The following is an 18,059-nucleotide window of genomic DNA, read 5'->3' on the forward strand; positions in this document are numbered from 1 at the left end:
GATACCAGTCCCACTCTTTCCAACTGCCAAAAATGAATTCTGTTGATTCCAGTAAATAAACCAATTTTCACCCTCCACCCCTCCAAATTATACATTCTTCTGTTTTAAGGCATCTCAGTGAAGCATTAAATGCAGGGTAAAAAACAAACAAACAAACAAACAAAAAACAAACATGCACCTGCTAAAGAAACTGGAAGAACTAGGTATTTCATACCACAAAAACACTACTGCCTTGAAGTAAGATGGAGATTATTTAACAGCATGTGGGCAACTCATTTTCAGGAAGGATTTTTCCCCCCCCAGCATCTCACTTGCAATGCTTTTTCTTCTGCCCAACCCCAGCTTGCTAGTGAGCGACTCCAATCCCAGGATCTATTGTTTCTCCTTCTGGTTATCGAGAAGGTAAGGAACCAACCTTAGGCATATGGATAATTGGATTCCTTTCAAGTAGAGAGAACTAAGAATAGTATCCTATCCCCAAGAGCACTGAAAACAGCTGATATAGCAAAACAGACACATTTCTGACAGCTGTGTAACACTCTGAAAAGTCATCAACTCATTAAACAGTATTTAAGTTCTAATGCGCAGATTTACCTGGGGTCACAGTTTTTGAGTTCTTGTTCCCTACTACAACAAATGTAGTGATATTTACATGTTGGTTGCATAGTTTAATGCCTGTTTTTAGTATTCTTCTATACTAAAAAGTATTTCAAAAATATAAATAAGCTTATGTTACATGTCACCTATGCAGATATTGGCAGTTACTGAATTACAAATTACTCAAGTTATAAAAAAAAAAAAAAAAAAAAAAAAAAAAAAAAAACTTATTTTTAAGGAAGTGGAAGGGGAACAAGTGTCAGCTTTGACACATTTCAGAATATATTTTATGATAAAAGTAATTACAATTCCTTATGTAAACCTATATTAGAAAGGCAAAAATAATTCTCTCTTATAAAGAATGATAAATCATGATACTGAAAAGTAAAGGAAAAATCCAGTTTCATTCTTTTACCTCTATCTTCCCTTCCTCAATACTATTTTCAAGTACCAGTTAAAGTTTCTAGATGTAGTGCTGTCACGACTGTCATTGCTGGACATTAGAAAAGATTTATACTATAAGCCTGTTTGTTTTGTCTTGGGATAAAACCGATTATAAATCTGTCTTTACCTTCACTGTCTTCCGCAAATACTCTCAGAGCTTCCTGTGCTTCGTGAAACACCCAGTTATGTTCCTGAAGTACATCTCTCAGCTCCTAGTAAGTGATGAGAAATTTTGTTTTGTAGTTAAGATAAGCAAAAACTAGAATTCTCTATATATTAACACTGAGATATGAACACTTAATTTTAATCCCATAAGGCAAATACTCTTCCGCTACCCCCTTAAATCAGAGGACTCAAAATTAAGGAAATCAGAAGTAGAAAAACCTTCAGTTCATCTTTAGCACAGACCTGCACCCCACTTTTCAAAAGGGTGGGAACACATAAACAAGCTTTGCTTCCAACAATTTAAAAGTACAGTATTAAAAGGCCCTGATCAGTTGCTGAGTATCTGCAGGTACTAAACTACTGCAACACACATTACCTTATCTTCTGTGGGGGGTGAGGGCCAGAGGGAGGGCGATTTTCCCCATATAAGAGGCCGGGCTTGCCATCTGGACAGGAAGTTCTGTATAGTCATTGACTAATTCTAGCTGCTCTCAGTCAACAGCAAATTGCATTCCAAGGGAAGGAGCAGTGAAGGCCTTCCTTGAAACCTTCTGAGAGCACTGCTGGTATAAAGACTGCTTCATTTGGACTACTGACAGCTACCATTTTCTTAAGAAATCAAAATCTGATTTGTTATCAGGAGACATGAGCTCACCTCCTTATCCAATCCGGGGAATGTATTTTGCAGCTTCTTTACAAGCATCTCTCGCTTCTCCCATTGTCTTTGAGATTCTGACCCATCCAGCTATGTTTAAAAAAAATAATCCGTTTTAGACTTAATGCAATTTACAGAGAAATCAAACCTAATCAATACTGCTTACCTTAAAAAGTCACTCCAAATGACAAAAGCACTTAAGACAAATCTGAAGTTGCAGAAGTGATTCCTCATACACAATCAATACTCAAAATACAGCTAAAACTTTCAAGAGTGTAGAAAGTCTTCCGTCATGAAAGACTGGCATTCTTTATTTGATTAGCATATACAGTGCAAAGTTACATACCAAAGCATAATTAATTTAAAGTTATCTAGTTCTTATTTCTTTAAAATAAAAACTATAGTTAGTAGTGTTTCTGCATATTTCAGGCAGTAGGGTTAACATTCAGGAGGTTAAGGAGATTAACATGTGTGTAGTATTTAACTCGCCAGAGCCTATAAACATGTCAATTGGCGTGTTTATATGAAGATTTATATGTTTCAAAAAGAAACAAAAACACAACAGAATCAATACTGTGTCAAAGCACCATAAAGTCACATCAAAACTTGGCAAAAAGTTTTCGTCAACATGAGCTCCACTAACAGCTACTCTAAGTCGGGAAAGAGGGAGGTTTCTTATGAACGAGTGCCAAAACTTCTACATGCCACAAGCTGTTTTGTTACATACTCAAAAAAATATATATATATAATTAAGCAAGTTCCTTCCCAGGAACTGAATGCAAAGTGGTTACATGTCTACTTATCTACAGCAAAGATAGCAACATACTTATTTACTTAGCTAAACGAAACAAACTAAATCACCCAGAAGTACTTCCAGGTAACAGAGGTCATGGTTCCTTCCCTCAGTGAGTCCACAGCACCATTAGGAAAAGAGCTGTGATAAATACAAGAGCCAGTAAAGGGATGTAGCGTGCTCTAGCTTTTGGAGCCAGTTATCCCGGAGAGAAAATTTCTCAGCATGAGCTAAAAAAACTGCAAGCATTCCCATTACTAATCTCAAGTACAAATTTTAAAAATCCTCATTTCAGAGGATTTTTTTTCCCCACTCCTCAGTCTTTTAACTGTAACAGAACTGTTAAGTATAGAGATCAAACCGCTGCCTGAAACCAGGTCCAGTGAAGCTTGTTTGCTACACCAGCTGGGTAATAGTTCAGTATCTGTGCACGAAGGTCAAAGTAATCATTGCATTTAACCTATCTGATTCATTGCTTTCCAAGATTTCCCTATGCCATAGTTCTTTTCCAACCTAAACGATTCTCTGATTCTATCACTACTATAGCAAAGGATAAGAGTAACAAAAGATGTTGAACTTTACGTATTTGAGGAAAAATAAGGAATGACCCGATGAGGCAAGTTGCCTCATAGCTGATAACTCCCGTTAACATTCACAGCAGCTGAACTGTACCCAGTTCCTCACATACTGCTGCTACCTGTCATCAATTTCTACCCTGAGAGCAGTAACTAGGCTAATTAGGACACAAATCTATAAATATTGAAGAGCAAAACAGGTAGCTTCACTTAGCATTGCCAAAAAGAATAAAGCAGAAAAACTCAGAGGGCAAGATTTGAATTTGATGGGATTTTCTGATAAAAAACACAAAGTTCATGACACTACTGTCGCTGATCAAGTCAGACACTTCCACTTACTTCATAGCACTTTGACAGAAAACCCAATACTTACACGATTAGCTTTTGGCTTTTTTGCAGATTGCTCACTGTTGTCACGGTTTGTGGGAGAATCTTCTAATTTCCTTTTGCGAAAGGTAGCTTTAAAAAGGAAGCAGAAAAGAACTGGAAATTACTTTCATTAAGTTTACCTCAATACAGTGGGATGATTCAAACCAGAGCTATAGGAACTACTTGTTAACTGCACAAGATGTTGAATGGTCTTCTGTAGTAGTTTCTTACTACAGTCCACAGGTGTGCAGTAACTCCAAGCACAGCCGCTGCTTGAAAATACGTTTCTTTACCTTATTTACCTCCTCAAGTTTTATTTAGTACTCTGGCAACTAAGCAATTATGTCTCATAGGAAACAGCTTTATTTTTACTTACGAGTAAAGTTGTATCTTTCTTTTAACAGTAGTAGTTTTCCAAAAGAAAGATTTTATTTAAGCTGAGTGCTTTTGGAAATCTGGTGCCTAACCAAGGCTAAAACCAAGCTGTGAGTTATGAAACGCACTCCACTGCCAATCTGGAAGTGCTGGTGATTGATTTCTGGCTCAGGTGCCCACTAGAGGTTACTATCAAACAGTTTTCAACATTAAATCAAAACGCTTCTAAGAGAACTATGTGTATCAAGTCAGAGATAACCAAATATCAGTGATACCTGAATTATTTATGAACAGTTTACATGAGCCAGAATTTTGAGTATCTTTGGGCCCAGGTGATAAACAGAGATTACCATCTGAGCATTAAGACCTGCCCAGTCAGGTACATTTTCACTGCCACGATGCACACCTCATGTTGCGTGAAGCAGCAACTCTTAGTGGATGTTACTCTTACTCTTTTTACTGTAGTTCAAATTATTTAAAGTTTCCCAATCTTTCTGGAAGCCTGCTGGCAGAGCTTTCATGTCTGTCACAAGCATCTGCAGCCAACCTCTCATCCCAGACTGCCAAAGGATAGTCAGCAAACAAGCAGAGCTCAGCTGATCACACACAAAAAACACGCTTGCTTTCAAATCCAAAGGACCATATGGACAACCAAAATAGCTTTCTTTAATTGTGAAGAATTAAGCCTTCACATCTTTGCACAGAAACACATTTTTGTATGAAAATACTTCCAAATACATTTTCCACTAGACTAATTCACTCTGGTATCAAAAATGGAAGTTGCATATAGATTAAAAAAAATAACACTTCCCAAAGGCAGAGATAAGCATCAGCAATAACTAGCTCTTCATTCAAGTTCCAGATATCTACCAGAAAAGGCTGGTAAGATTTTTCAGAGCATATTCATTTCTACATACCCATATAAAACACACAGAAGCAGCGCACCTCAAAGAATCCAGAGAATATGTCGACAGGGGGGACGCAGCTCTCCTTCAGCATTCAGAGAACAACGCACTTGACTTTTCTGCCCAAGAATCTCATTAAACAATATAGGCAGGAAAAAAAAACACAACATACTACTAGCTTAAGACTGAAAAAATGTGTTTAGCCTTGATACCAAGGCTAAGGGCAGTCAGGCTGCTGTTGGGTAAAGCACTAGAAGAGTTAAGGAGTTAAGAACTTAAGATTGCTTAAGATCAACTAGAACTGCATTCAGGATTGTTAATTCTGAACGTGAACAGGGACCCTGCAAACCTCTCTGCCACACAGGCTTCACAGAGTATTTCCAAGATTAACCCCCTTTCTTTGAAGTCATGGGCTGAATGAATGTTGGTCTTTGGAGGAAAATCAAAGAAATAAATACAACTGGTCAAGAGCAATTTGAGTGACAATTAAGCTGCAGTGGAGAATCTGGATAACCATGATCTCAGGAACCTACCAATATAAAATTACTTATAAATCAGTCTGTGATCATCTGAAACTAAACGCATCTACAACTGAAAAACAACTTCCTAAAGGCATTCACTTTGCAAGGTATACCTGATTTTTGCTTCCTGGGCCAAGGCAACACTGCTGAGGGAATGAAGAAGCTGTATGATTGCTAGTTAGGATTCATCCTTGGAGTGTAGGCAGGGTACATGGGACCCTCCAGAGAAAACCTTACTCTGTATTTTCTTTTTAATCAACAAGCACTGAGAAAAGCAACTCAAGGGTTTCAAATTTTAGAGGCACTTGTAATTATTTCCACTGTTATTTGTTGTTACCACTACAAAAAGCAAAACACCGTATGACAGTGACTTTCTTACACTATTGTGAAAGAGAGAGTCATTTCTCTGTTCAAAAAGCAGTAACATCAGAGAACTTCACTTGAGGCGTTAGCTCAGAAGAACCCACACCGATTTCATAGTTTTCAAGACGTATAGAAAGCAACAATGGAAACGAATCACAAGAAGAAGGTATTGCTGTAACTTCACATCTTTCATTCGTGCACACTTTTTTCCCGTGTGTCACATCTGATCTTTGTACCTGTAAGTTATCTGCAATGATTCTTATTTGAGTTATAGAAACAACAATTCAAACTATACAAATACAAGTTTTGTCACTATTAAGGAAAGGACCAAACTAAGAATGCTTTGTCAGGCCACTTTTTTTTTTTTTTTTAAGCCAAATTATACTTCATAATACTTTATCTTGTCCCTCACTTCTCACCCAGTCAACACCTCGTAACAAGTAAAGCATGTTAAAAATTGACATGAAGAAGCAGATGTTCAATGATGTTTCCACTTTTTAAAAAAATGTGTCCAAAGATGAGATGATTTATACCATCAGGCATGCTCATTCTTAGCTAAATATTTTATATAACAGATATGATTGAAGAGAATTCTGCTGCCAAGATTCTTCTGTGGGCTTCTATCGAAAGCATATGAAACAGCACCCTTAGATCAACACAAAAATGGCCAAAAGGCAGAGTATAAATACCAGAAATCAGCATTTTAGTTGAAACATTGAATTGCACCAAAATTTAGAGATGTCTATTAGCGTGAAGTGATTTAATATTAATCAAAACCCTTGAAAAGTAATCATCATCTTCCAGGAAGGGTTTTTCCAGGAGCAGCACTCAGACGTAGCATGTCCCTTGAGAATGTGTTGGCTTCTCCCCACCTATCTATAGAATCATGCACACAGCGATAACCTCAAAATACTCGACAGTCAGAAAGCATGGTCTGGTTAGATTAAAAGGTTGAAAATCCTGTGTTAAAGGGTTTTTGTTTTTGTTTTTTTTTAAATGAGCTTTTCATTAACTATTAAAAATCTTGGAAGTTGTAATGTTTTTCCTCTTCTGACTTTTGTATACAAGTACAACAGGGAGAACTGAATTATCTCAAGATCATCTTCTACATTAGATACAGAATAGAACTATATTCTCCCTCAGCACATGAGCTTCCTACAGATAGTTTCCAAATCCATGGAAATCCAAAATCAAAATTGATCTGTACGAAAAGACACATGAACCACTTAAATAAAATAATCAAGAGTGATTATAAACAGCTTTCTCCATCCTATCCAAACCATGAAGATCTTTCAAGAAAGTCACAGACAACTACACTGTAAACAGACTGAGACTGATAAAACAGCTTTTTAAGACATAATATTCATAATGACCTTTCATTCTTCTCCCACCACAAGCACATGACAAATCAGTCAAAAAGATTAACAGAATACAGAGGTTTAAACCCTTAACTTAGGTGATGTCAAGAGCAAAACCCAAAGCCTGAGGATGATGACCTTTTTTACATGCTTATCACGTTCTACACACTCCCACATCTTGGGATTCTTTGGTAACATCACGTAACATCATGAGACTGCAGGAATTCAGATGCAGAAAAAGAAAACCTTAAACAAGCTCTGGGGACTCAAAGCATGTTTTGGTGGATGTTTTGCTACAGAACCACGAGGAATTACCTGCATTAGTGTTTAAGCATACCAGTTCTTACTAGGAACTACAAGTCTACAGACTTGTCAACCTGAAGAGAAAATCATGACAGGGCTTGACACAAGAAAGTTCTAGTTAGAAATGGCTACAATTCTTTTTTATCACCAGTTTTCTCACCCACAACGTTTAGTACTACTATCTTTAACCTATTGCTATTTACCTCAACTTCCAAGCAACACAGGAACCATTAACAACAAAAGTTGCTTACTTAAAAGACCCCACATATAAAGCCATCCTGAACTACACAGAATATATTTCCCTTTATTTTTTCTATTTCTCAATTTTGGAATGCATCCTCTTCTCATCTTTCCCCTTGCAAAGTCTGCAGCTTCAAACATACCTTCATCATTGAACTTCAAACCAGCAGCTATCGCTTCATCCATTGTGCACGTCGATTCTATCAACTGAAAAAACAAACAGAAAACAGCTAAGTGGCAAGATTTAATCCAGATAAAAAGAGGACGACGATAAATAAGCAGGATTGAAATACACTTTGGAAAACAAAAAACAAACAAACAAACAAACAAAAAAAAAAACAAAAAAAACAACCAAAGCCCTAACACCCAAAAGTCGTTTATTGTAAATTCCAAATCCAAAACCAAAATTGACAGGTACTAAATCATCATTTAGACTGATTACAAACACATCAGCTGTGATTTGGCAACACTTTGTATTAAAGCTGTTTTCAAGCACGTTTTTAAATTTAATTTATTTTGCTTTCTTTTCCACCTCCTATTTCACAAACATATGATGAAGTTTAAGTAAACTTTTTTTTTAAATCTCCAAAAACATTTAATGTTACTATCACAAAGCCAGATGACCCAAAAACCTAACATCCTAACTCATGGATTTTTTTTTTCATATACTGCTATGTCACACTGGTTGATTTCCTGGAATCAAATTTAAACCATGCCTCCAACAGATTATCTTTCTTGCAACCTTAGATTCTTTTCTCCATCTACCTGCAATCTCAGCATAGATCATTCTTACAAATTAACTGAATATTGAGACTTATAAAGTGAGTACTGCTTTTTCCAAGCATGGTAACTTCAACAGAAGCAAAGAGCCTAAAGATTACAAACAAAACAACACACATAAAATGAGGAGATCTGATTCCCAAGCATCTGTTCCCATTTCTAAACACTGCCTTACAATTTTACTATAAATATATTTTCCTTTTGAAAGGAGCATAGGAGCTTATAGCTTACTATTTTACTACTATTATAGCTTACTATTTTTTTTTCCTAACATTCACTGGTCATGTAGAGGTTATCAGGACAAGCTGTTCCAGATCCTTTGTAAAGGAACAATACATTTACCTATTATTCCCGCATCTTCCCTCAAGAATGTTCTGGATATGTAACCATAGAAAAAATGCTTGCACAGCCCTTACATACTACAAAATTCTGTTGATACAGGATCTCTCATGCTCTCCTGAGAACAGAAACCATCAGCACTACGTACCACTAAGCATTTACAAACACCACTGAAGTCACTCCTCATTGAACCCACAAAACAGCAAACACACACACTATACAAGCAGCGTTTTTAGTTAGTTTCTAGGCTACTATGAACCGTTCTCTCTTTGGTTTAAGTACATTCTGTGCGGTAATTGAAACTTCATGTGCTCTGGGCATTTACAGCATAATTCATACTATACCCTCCAGGACAAAAATAAAATAAAAGATTGCTATTTACAACCGCATAATCACTCAGCAAAGATACCAGTTGAATTTCTGCATTTCTTTAAAGACTCTTTGGCAACTTAATAGATTAAATGCATTTATCTTCAAAAACTAAAGCTACTGAAAAATTAGTTACATATCAGCACTAAGAGGTAAACCTAATGAAGATGTATTTTACTGTAATAAGTTACCATAATGTTATAGTACGTTTGTGCTGTGCATTGGAGAATGGCCAAGAGTGTCTTAGGTTTATGCAGAGGCATAATTTTAAGAAATTGGAGTAATTTCAAGCCTACTCTTTTTGCCTCACTGGAAGTAGTAAGGGCTTTAAGCATTAAATCTGATGAAAGCAAAGGGGAAGTGTTTCATGCAGCGTAGCTAACAACAACGATTTCGCTCATTTTGCATTAACCAGTTAACTGCACTCCAGCAACAGCTATCACTAGTTATGAACCAAGGTAGCTCTAAGTCAGGTTAAAAGTCAGGACAGCACAAAGTAATAGAAAAATGTACTATACCCTAGAATTCACTGCTGAAGAGACCTAATTCTTTTATATATATATATATATATATATATATATATATATATATATATATATATATACACACACACACACACAGTTTAAAAAAACAAAACAAAACACAAACTTGCATGATTGTACTTCCCCTGCAAGAAGTAATACTTTGATATCACCTTTTGCTAGGAAGACTTGGGGCTCTTCCCTCTTGTAATGCCAAAAGCATAAGAATACAAGAATACTGCCTACAAAATAGTCATCAAAATAAATGAAGAGAATAGAGCATTATTACTTCTAATAAATCCTGGTCACTTCTCTGGGGGAAGAGTTCCTTCATTGTTTCCAGCTTTGCACTTTTGATGTCTTCCTCCACACCATTCTTCATGTCTGGCAGCTTTTCTCTACCATTGACATAAGCCAACTGAGTCAGGTCATCCTTAGGCTGCTCATCATCCTTAGACTGTTCAGAGCTATGACATATGAGGGACAGATAAAGAATTCAGTTTGATTTTTGCTTCCTACATTTTACTCCGCAAGATCATCATTGTAAACCCAAACCAATAGGACTCCACGAGTAGAAATTTATATGGTTAAATGTTAGCTTTTTAAAAGAAACTAGTATTTTTTAAATAAGTTGCTGCATATTATTTAAGCACATGAAACATGTATTACAGAAAGAAAAATACAGTAGTAGAACTGTCGCCCTCCACCTTTCGCATGAGACACTGTTTGAAAAAAACTTCATGTATCACCGAAGTAAGGAACAGTCGAAATCCAGTTTCCTTCCTTACAAGACATATTTACATGTGTTCAGTAAAATTGAACCAAGTTGTACCCAAAGTGCTATCTCCTACTCTGGGAAATATAAAGCATTTATGGTTTAGTATACATTTCTGCTTACAGTAAACACATTTCAACTTGGCAAAGGGAAGAAGGAACAGACAGAAAATCCTATGACTTACCTTTGTACTGGGGTATAAGAGGTTACTTACACCTCAATTTAACAAAACTGGATCGATTTAACAAAAACATCAATACATTTCATTATTTCAGCTAACTGAATTACGTCAGACTATCTCAGTTTGTTTCAAATGGTCTAGTGTTTATCTGCCCAACAGACACACAGATCTAAGTTCTTTATTAAAAAGAAATAAATAAATTTCAGGTTTCCTGTCCTAATTCTCAGCTCAAAAAAATAAAATGCGAAGATCCTTAAGTAGTATCTTAAATGTCTTAGAATCCAAATTCCTCTTCCAACCACCAACCAATCTAGTCATAGGCTTCAGAAGGTCAACTAGCATCCCCTTAAAAAGTCGTAACAAAGTGGCACGTTAAAATTTATTAGCGTATTTCAAACCTTTCTGCCTTGTTAAGGAAAAAAATTTCTTCATAAATTGTATATAAAGAGGACGTCAACTGAAACTGATATAGTAACACTGCAATTACCTTATCCTTTCCTATCAGGGATTAACATCTCAACACTTGTCAACAAAGCCAGAGTTGCATACATCATGTCTTCTCTGCAATCACGTTCCTAGCAAGCATCAAGAAACACTCGTGTAACCACTAAAACGGTATGACTCTGACCCACAAAGTCTATTGTGTTAGATGTCCGTTTTTCCAACAAAGCCTAGATAGCAACTCACCCAGGGAAGCTTACCTCACTTAAGCCTAGGAAAGCTGTACTTTCTGCTGTAGAACATCTTTTATCCAGGATAACTGAGGCTAGGATACCCAGACATAAAGGAAGAAATTCACAAAATCCCCAACCTCTAGGTAAAACATGTACCAAGAAGCACAGTATAAAGACACCTGGTCAGCTAATTCTTTGCAGAACCAAGCTCAATTCAGCACATGCCAGAACTAATAAGTCTGGCCAGACCCAAGCTAACTCCTGCCACACTCCTCATTCCAGTTTGAGCTCACACAGAATGCCACTTATGAGGGAGTTTAGTGGATTTGGTGTACATCAATTAGCACCTGGGCCAATGAGCCATGACAAAGAGTTGAGCAGGGGGGTGCCTAGTGCAGCAGAGATTAGTGGCTACAGAGGAATAACGAAGAGTACAAGAGGATATGGCTCACAGTAGACACAGATGAATCCTACTGGGAGCTGCTTTGGTATCTGCCTGTCTCTCCCCCAGTAATCAGATTACAGTGGGGAAATAGCAACCTGTGGCTCTACAAGTTGGATCCTGCATGGCTTCTCAGCTTCTGCTCCGTACTGCACGGAACTGACTGTACTGCTTCCAAATCTGGTTGATCCCAGAAGCAGCATAACTCTGTTTACATAGCACTGCACACAAGCCAATATGGTGCATGCAAACACCGTGCTGCCCCTGTATCCTTGCACAATCTACAACTTAAACCATTTGCTCATAGATAGATAATGAGCTCCCTCTACAAACTACTGAAGTTCTTTTTTTTTTTTTTTTTTCCTTACCTAGTATCTGCTTTAGGTTGAGACTGCAGGAAAATGCATAAAAAAAAAACAACAATTTCAGATAAAAGCAGAAGGGAAAAGCACTTTTTCATGTCTGCTGATAAGCTCCAGTAACTCCATGCTCTGCATAGGGACTGCAAATTGGGCCAAAGAGCCACTGCATTCCCCTTTAAAGTTAACAAATTTTATTTCAAGCAGATTATCAACATATGCAGGTGAAACCATCCTTTTTTGCTTGGCAGAAATACATTTAAGGGCCACAGACAACCAGCACATTCTGGTCACACAGATGTATAACTAGCAGATAATAAATAGGATGGGTTTCTTCAAACCATTCCAGCTGGTCGTGTAAGATACGTGCACACAGCTTGTCTCTCCTGCACTCTCAATGCTCCTTTTTTAGCACCCACAGAAGTGACATGGGCACACTATTCTCTTCCCTCCTAACTCATCATAAAATATGTTTCTAAACCACTAACAGAATTTTCACTACGTATAATAAAACACATCACGCACCTAATACATAATAATTTAGCTCAAAAAAATCTTACAGTACACACAGAAGCAGTGCTTGCCTTCTTGTCCCTCTATATTTTCATTAAAAAAAAAAAAAAAAAAAAAGGCCTTAGACAAACTCCAATATGTTTTAAAACTTAAAGCTAGTATTTTAAAGTTAAGCTTTAAAGTGCCATGAAAATAATTTCAGAGGGACAAATATGCTAACTTAATATAACCACCACAGATGTCATCCAATATCATGGAATTCCTCCCTCTTAAGCCATGTTCTCAAAGAAGCCACTTCAGAGCTCTATTTTTTTTTTTTCCCCTGAAAATCAAGTAGAGTTTAGTTAGGGGTGGATAAATTGCAAGATGTAAAATCAGAACCCAGTATCTGATTTTTAATCCAGCATTACAATTTAAAACATCACATCAGCTTGCATAAACATCACATAAAACCAGGTTAAAGCTTACATTACAGTCACATCTTTCCTTGAAACCCTTTTTAACTTTGCAGCATGGAAATTTCTTGGTTCTTCATCTTCACTGTCTGAAGACACATCTAGGAATTGTACTCCTCTTCGACGCTTGAAATAAGACAGCTTCGTTGTCCTCTCATCTTCAGGAGTTTCTGGGACGCTGGAGTACCCTGTACAAGCCATTTCAATAGGAGAAAAGATGGGAGAAAATGACTTAGGACTTCAAACTTCAAATATTTATTCATACTTATAGCATCAGACAGCTATGACTTCATCATACAGTGCAACCACTTAAACAGAACTCATATCCCTATGCACGGAAAATTCCTGTAAGCTGTAACTTATCTGGCAAAATCACCTCAGTGATCTTATTTCACACAAACAGAAACCTGTATATTATAAACCACAAAGTTTAAGAGCACTAGTAATTATTTAAATGCATGTTTATCTTGGGAGAAATAAACAAATCAGCAGAGTCCTCTGAGCTACTTCCAGGCTAATCAGGACACGGACAGACACACAGCAGTGTATCTGATGGCTGGTTTATAATCTGCTTGTCACAGCCTTTCAGGAAGGGTGCATCACTGTTACACAGCAGGAGATTAGAAAGCTACTCTGAGGGTCTTAACAGGTACAGATGCAAATCCTATAGATACGATCTACATCCCCATTCTTTTCTGCATTGTGCTCTAGACAATTCTTATGTAGGTAACTTAAAACACAGGAGGACACTTGGTGTATTTTCAAGGTAAACAGAATCCGTCTCCACATGTACATCCTCTAATTGCATCTCACAAACCACATCTTACTTGCCATGAAACTTGTAGAACTGAGCCACTGCACCTGCATTAATTCATACTGCATCTTCACTTCTGAACATACTCAGAAGACAACCATGAGTATAAGCAGCCAACCCATTCATGCAATTCCTGAACTAGTAACAAATACAGCATGGTAAAATCCCTGTCAGCTACACCTGAGGCCAGTTCCACGCACGTATCTAGATGGGGAAAACATGACCACACAGGGAAATGACACAGCATGTGATATACAAAATGGGTCTTGAAACTAAAGCAGAGAGAGGATCAGAACACTGTAAACCAAAACAAAAAAGCCTGCGCTTTATTAGACTTTGCTCTGTCGCCCTCTTTCAGCACTGTACCAAAGGCACAGTGTGCTCTAGCCTCACATACTGCATATTTCAAAGCGGTTCTTGTGGTTATAACTGTAAAATTCAGATGCTCCCATATGAACTTGGGCAAGTTAAAACATATGGTTCAATCCAGCACCTACCAAGGCTGGAGCTGTTCTGCCACCTTTAAAAAAAAAAAACAAAAAACACACGCACTAGGAAAAGACAAATTCGTAGTTGACTCGTGTGGACCTGAACACATAGGCCCTATCTTTTCATCTTTAAACGTGCACTACACATAACTAACTATTTGGTAACAACTGACAACTCGTAAGTGTGCCGTTTCGTGTCAGCAATTGAAGAAAAGCATTCAAGGCGTTTTGCAGAAGCAATGAGCCCAGAATCTCAGCCTGACCCGATGCACTACTCCCACACACTATCTGTGCTTCATTCCTTTCTACTACTTCACTATTTTTATAGCCAGTGATGAAAAGAGCTACTAAACAACGCATGGTTACCATGCCAAGTGATGCTGTTTAAGACCAGACAAATTATGAGCCCTGGAGGCACATGACTGAAGAGAGGAGGAAGAATGCACGGAGTGGAGAATGTGACAGCTTCAGAGAGCATCTGCTGTACAAAAGTAATCTTGTAGAAAATAAATTTAAAATAACCCACTGTGGCAGATAGAAACACAGGAGCACAACGATAAGCAATTAGCTGACACTAAACTGCTAGTCGATACAGGCTTTGAAAGGCCAAACGTACCCAATAAACTAAAAAATACGGTACTCAGTGTTATGTAGTGCGCTGCTGAGAGGGGGAAAAAAGAACTTGAAAATGGAGATTATTAACAGCAATTAAATAAATAAGAGTGATCTTAACTCAAACTTCTTTACCATCCATAAATAACTCAAATAAAGCAATTGTTACAGTCAATCTTCAGATGGTCTTAGCTACGCATAGGTAAGATCTTACAGAATATAAGTAACACACATCTACCCGTATGTTAGTCTACCAGGATGAAATACAGGAGTAGGAAGAAGGAAAAGCACATCAGTTTCAATTCTGAACTTTTCAAACTTTTGAAATTTCAATTCACATCAAATTTCAAAAAAAATCAGTTTCAATTCTCAGCTAAAAAACCTCTGTGATCTGACACTCCCATATTTCAGACTGACCACGTGTAACAGGGAAGGTTTTTTCTCTCTCATGCCCACAAGGGAACTGCTTCCCAAGCGACAGGCAAGTTTCCTTCCTACCTGCTGCTGTTACCCAGCCTACGTTCATTGCAGAACCACGGGCATTACTCAGAGATGAGCACTGCTGAAGCAGGACTAAAAACGTAACGCCCAGCTTGTTGAACACACCAAGGCAAGATTTCATTCTTGCCACCATTCAAGGGTCAGGTAGCTTTTGTTTTCAGTAACTGCTACAGCTGGAAACCTCGAGATCGACTTCCCTAAGGAATAGCAGACACCATAATGAGTCTGAGAGGGGCCAGCTGAGAGTGTGTCACCCTTCTTACTGACAACAGCTCCCATACGCAAAACCAGAGCTCTCACTTATCTCCAGCTGAATAAAACTGCATCCTAAACACAAAACCTTGTAGCCCACACCAGTGCCCTCATGTGTTGGGTCACCCTCACCTGGAGCTGCCTCGTGCACATGCAGGGGGTGACTTAGAGCCTCTGGTCCTTGCCTGACTCCCCAGAGCACCTCACCTCCTTGCTGGTCCAGCCCGGTACCAGCTGGCAGTCACTGACCCAGTGGGACAGCCACTGCAGAAGCTGGGACAGGCTGTGCTGTTTATGCTCCCCTACCTGCCTCTGTGCTCCCTCAGGGGTGTAGAGATGAGGTGTTTTTACTCAATGTACAGCAAAACAAACTCCATCTCTGCAGCTGGCACTGAACAACTGGGAGCTCCCTGCTGTTAACAGCTTCCGATTTACGTTGTAAGAGGACAAAACTCCAAAAACTGACAGAGTATAGCTGTATTTTCCTATAAATGACAGACAAAAATATACGTCGAACTGGGAGGCAGATGGGTGAAGAAACTCTCCAGGCTCATTTCCTACTCCAAAGGAACTCAGACTAATAAAGACTCTGAAAACTACAATAAATTCATCTGATAATCAAATGCAGAAGTGAGCTACATGTTGTCAAATTCCTTCTTTATGAAAAAAAGACCTTTTTCTATCAATGTCAAGTGTGGCACAAAATTACAGCAATGATTTTTAGCGGGGCCAAGTGTCCCACTTAGCGAAGCAATGGTGTTATCTTGAGAAGCCGACGCTGCAGCTTACTGTTTGTTCCAAAACGGGACGGGCCCTCCTGCAGTCAAGACCAACACCCTAGCAGCAGAGTTCTTCAGCTGCACTTTTTCCTACCTGTCCACATTTGGAAGGAGACATGCTGTCTCTTACAGAGCTGTTTTCATTATGTAAAACCTATATGTATGTAGATATCTTAAGAAGAAGGCAGGAGAAGAGACATTAGGGTAAGTATCAAACACTTCCATTGAATTTAAATATAAAGATGTGGGCAAACTTGTTCCAGCAACCTCTCCCTAGCTGGTTTAAAAAGCAGTTCTAGTTTAGCAGACTAAAACACAACATTTGTCAACGTTACAAAGATGGGCTAGCCAAGCGAGGGTTATTGCAATAGCACAGAATTATGAGGAGTAAAATTGAAGTAACCTAACATCTCTACACCATCTCTACTGAATTAACACCAACAATCAAGTCAGCTTCCATGATCTTTGCCTTGTCAGTTAGACTATATTCCAAACACACTCTTCCTGCAATAGAAGGTCATGCAGGCAGGCACCCATTACAGCTTTGCTAAGCATCTGTGTTGGATATAAAGAGAAACCAACAAGCTTACAAAAACAACGCAGCCTTCTAAATGATTTTGTTCTTTAGAATAGGCCTTGGAAGAAGTTTAGATTTAAATGAAAAGTGTATTTACTTCTCCACTTGGTGCCTTCTCATTTTATTTTTACTTTAAATAGCAATCGCTGTTCCTGACAGCTCCTAACTCCTCTACATATGAAATGCTGAGTTACTAGGAAAAAGCATTCTCCCTCTCAAAAAAAAAAGCACTATTTCCTTCCTCTGCTTCCTCCGCCTATTCCATTGAACTCAATCCCTTGAGAGGACAGATTGAGGGGAAAAAATTAAGTCACATATGTAAGAAGAGGAGTCCTTCCTGTGTATTTAGAGCAAATAATAACCTTGTACAGTAGTATTAGTTTAAAAAAAAAAAAAAAAAAAAAAGAAAAGAAAAACCCAACAACTAATTTTTGCTCTCACAAAAAGAGACTCCATGAGAATAACTGGATCCAACTGTGCACAAGTATATGGTGACAGTTTTGAGCCAGGGACAAAGGTATTCAAATGAAACTCTAACATCGCAGCAAATGCTGTGTTTAGCATGGTCAGTAAACACGCAGCTACTCTACTGAGCTTCACTTTATAACCTGACTCTTTTTGTTTTTAAACAACATACTTTCTACAGTCTTTCAGAAGACATATACCTAGTGTGGAGACACGTTACATAGCCCTATAATTCTAATTGCAACCTACAATACAAACCACACAGCACGATCAAAGCAGCCTGGCCCTTTCTTTCCTGAATCAAAATAAAATTGAAGTAATACTTGGAAGCTAACTTTGTTTACTACCACTGCACAAAGTAACAGAAGGTAATTTCTACCCAGTTTCAGAAAGCAGTATAAAATGCACATTGCTATAGTCTACAAATTCACTAATATTCCTGTTTCAAATAAAGTCTTCTTCATTTGCTACAATAACCCTAAATATCAATCAATAATAGA

The 18,059-nt window shown here is 37.9% G+C and overlaps 1 protein-coding gene across 1 annotated transcript in view; it reads right to left on the bottom strand.

Moving 5' to 3' along the window:
- Positions 1 to 13,475, bottom strand: part of SMARCAD1 (SWI/SNF-related, matrix-associated actin-dependent regulator of chromatin, subfamily a, containing DEAD/H box 1) — a 33,932-nt gene extending 20,457 nt beyond the window's left edge. The window contains exons 1-6 of the mRNA XM_032186564.1: positions 13,085 to 13,475; positions 9,962 to 10,139; positions 7,807 to 7,870; positions 3,603 to 3,688; positions 1,862 to 1,951; positions 1,169 to 1,253 (exon numbers count right to left, since the gene is read on the bottom strand). Coding sequence (XP_032042455.1) covers positions 1,169 to 1,253; positions 1,862 to 1,951; positions 3,603 to 3,688; positions 7,807 to 7,870; positions 9,962 to 10,139; positions 13,085 to 13,272 — 691 coding nt within the window. The 5' untranslated portion in view covers positions 13,273 to 13,475. The remainder of the gene's footprint in view (positions 1 to 1,168; positions 1,254 to 1,861; positions 1,952 to 3,602; positions 3,689 to 7,806; positions 7,871 to 9,961; positions 10,140 to 13,084) is intronic.
- Positions 13,476 to 18,059: the final 4,584 nt, after the last annotated feature.

Source organism: Aythya fuligula, chromosome 4 (genome assembly GCF_009819795.1).
Source record: "Aythya fuligula isolate bAytFul2 chromosome 4, bAytFul2.pri, whole genome shotgun sequence".
NCBI lineage: Eukaryota > Metazoa > Chordata > Aves > Anseriformes > Anatidae > Aythya > Aythya fuligula.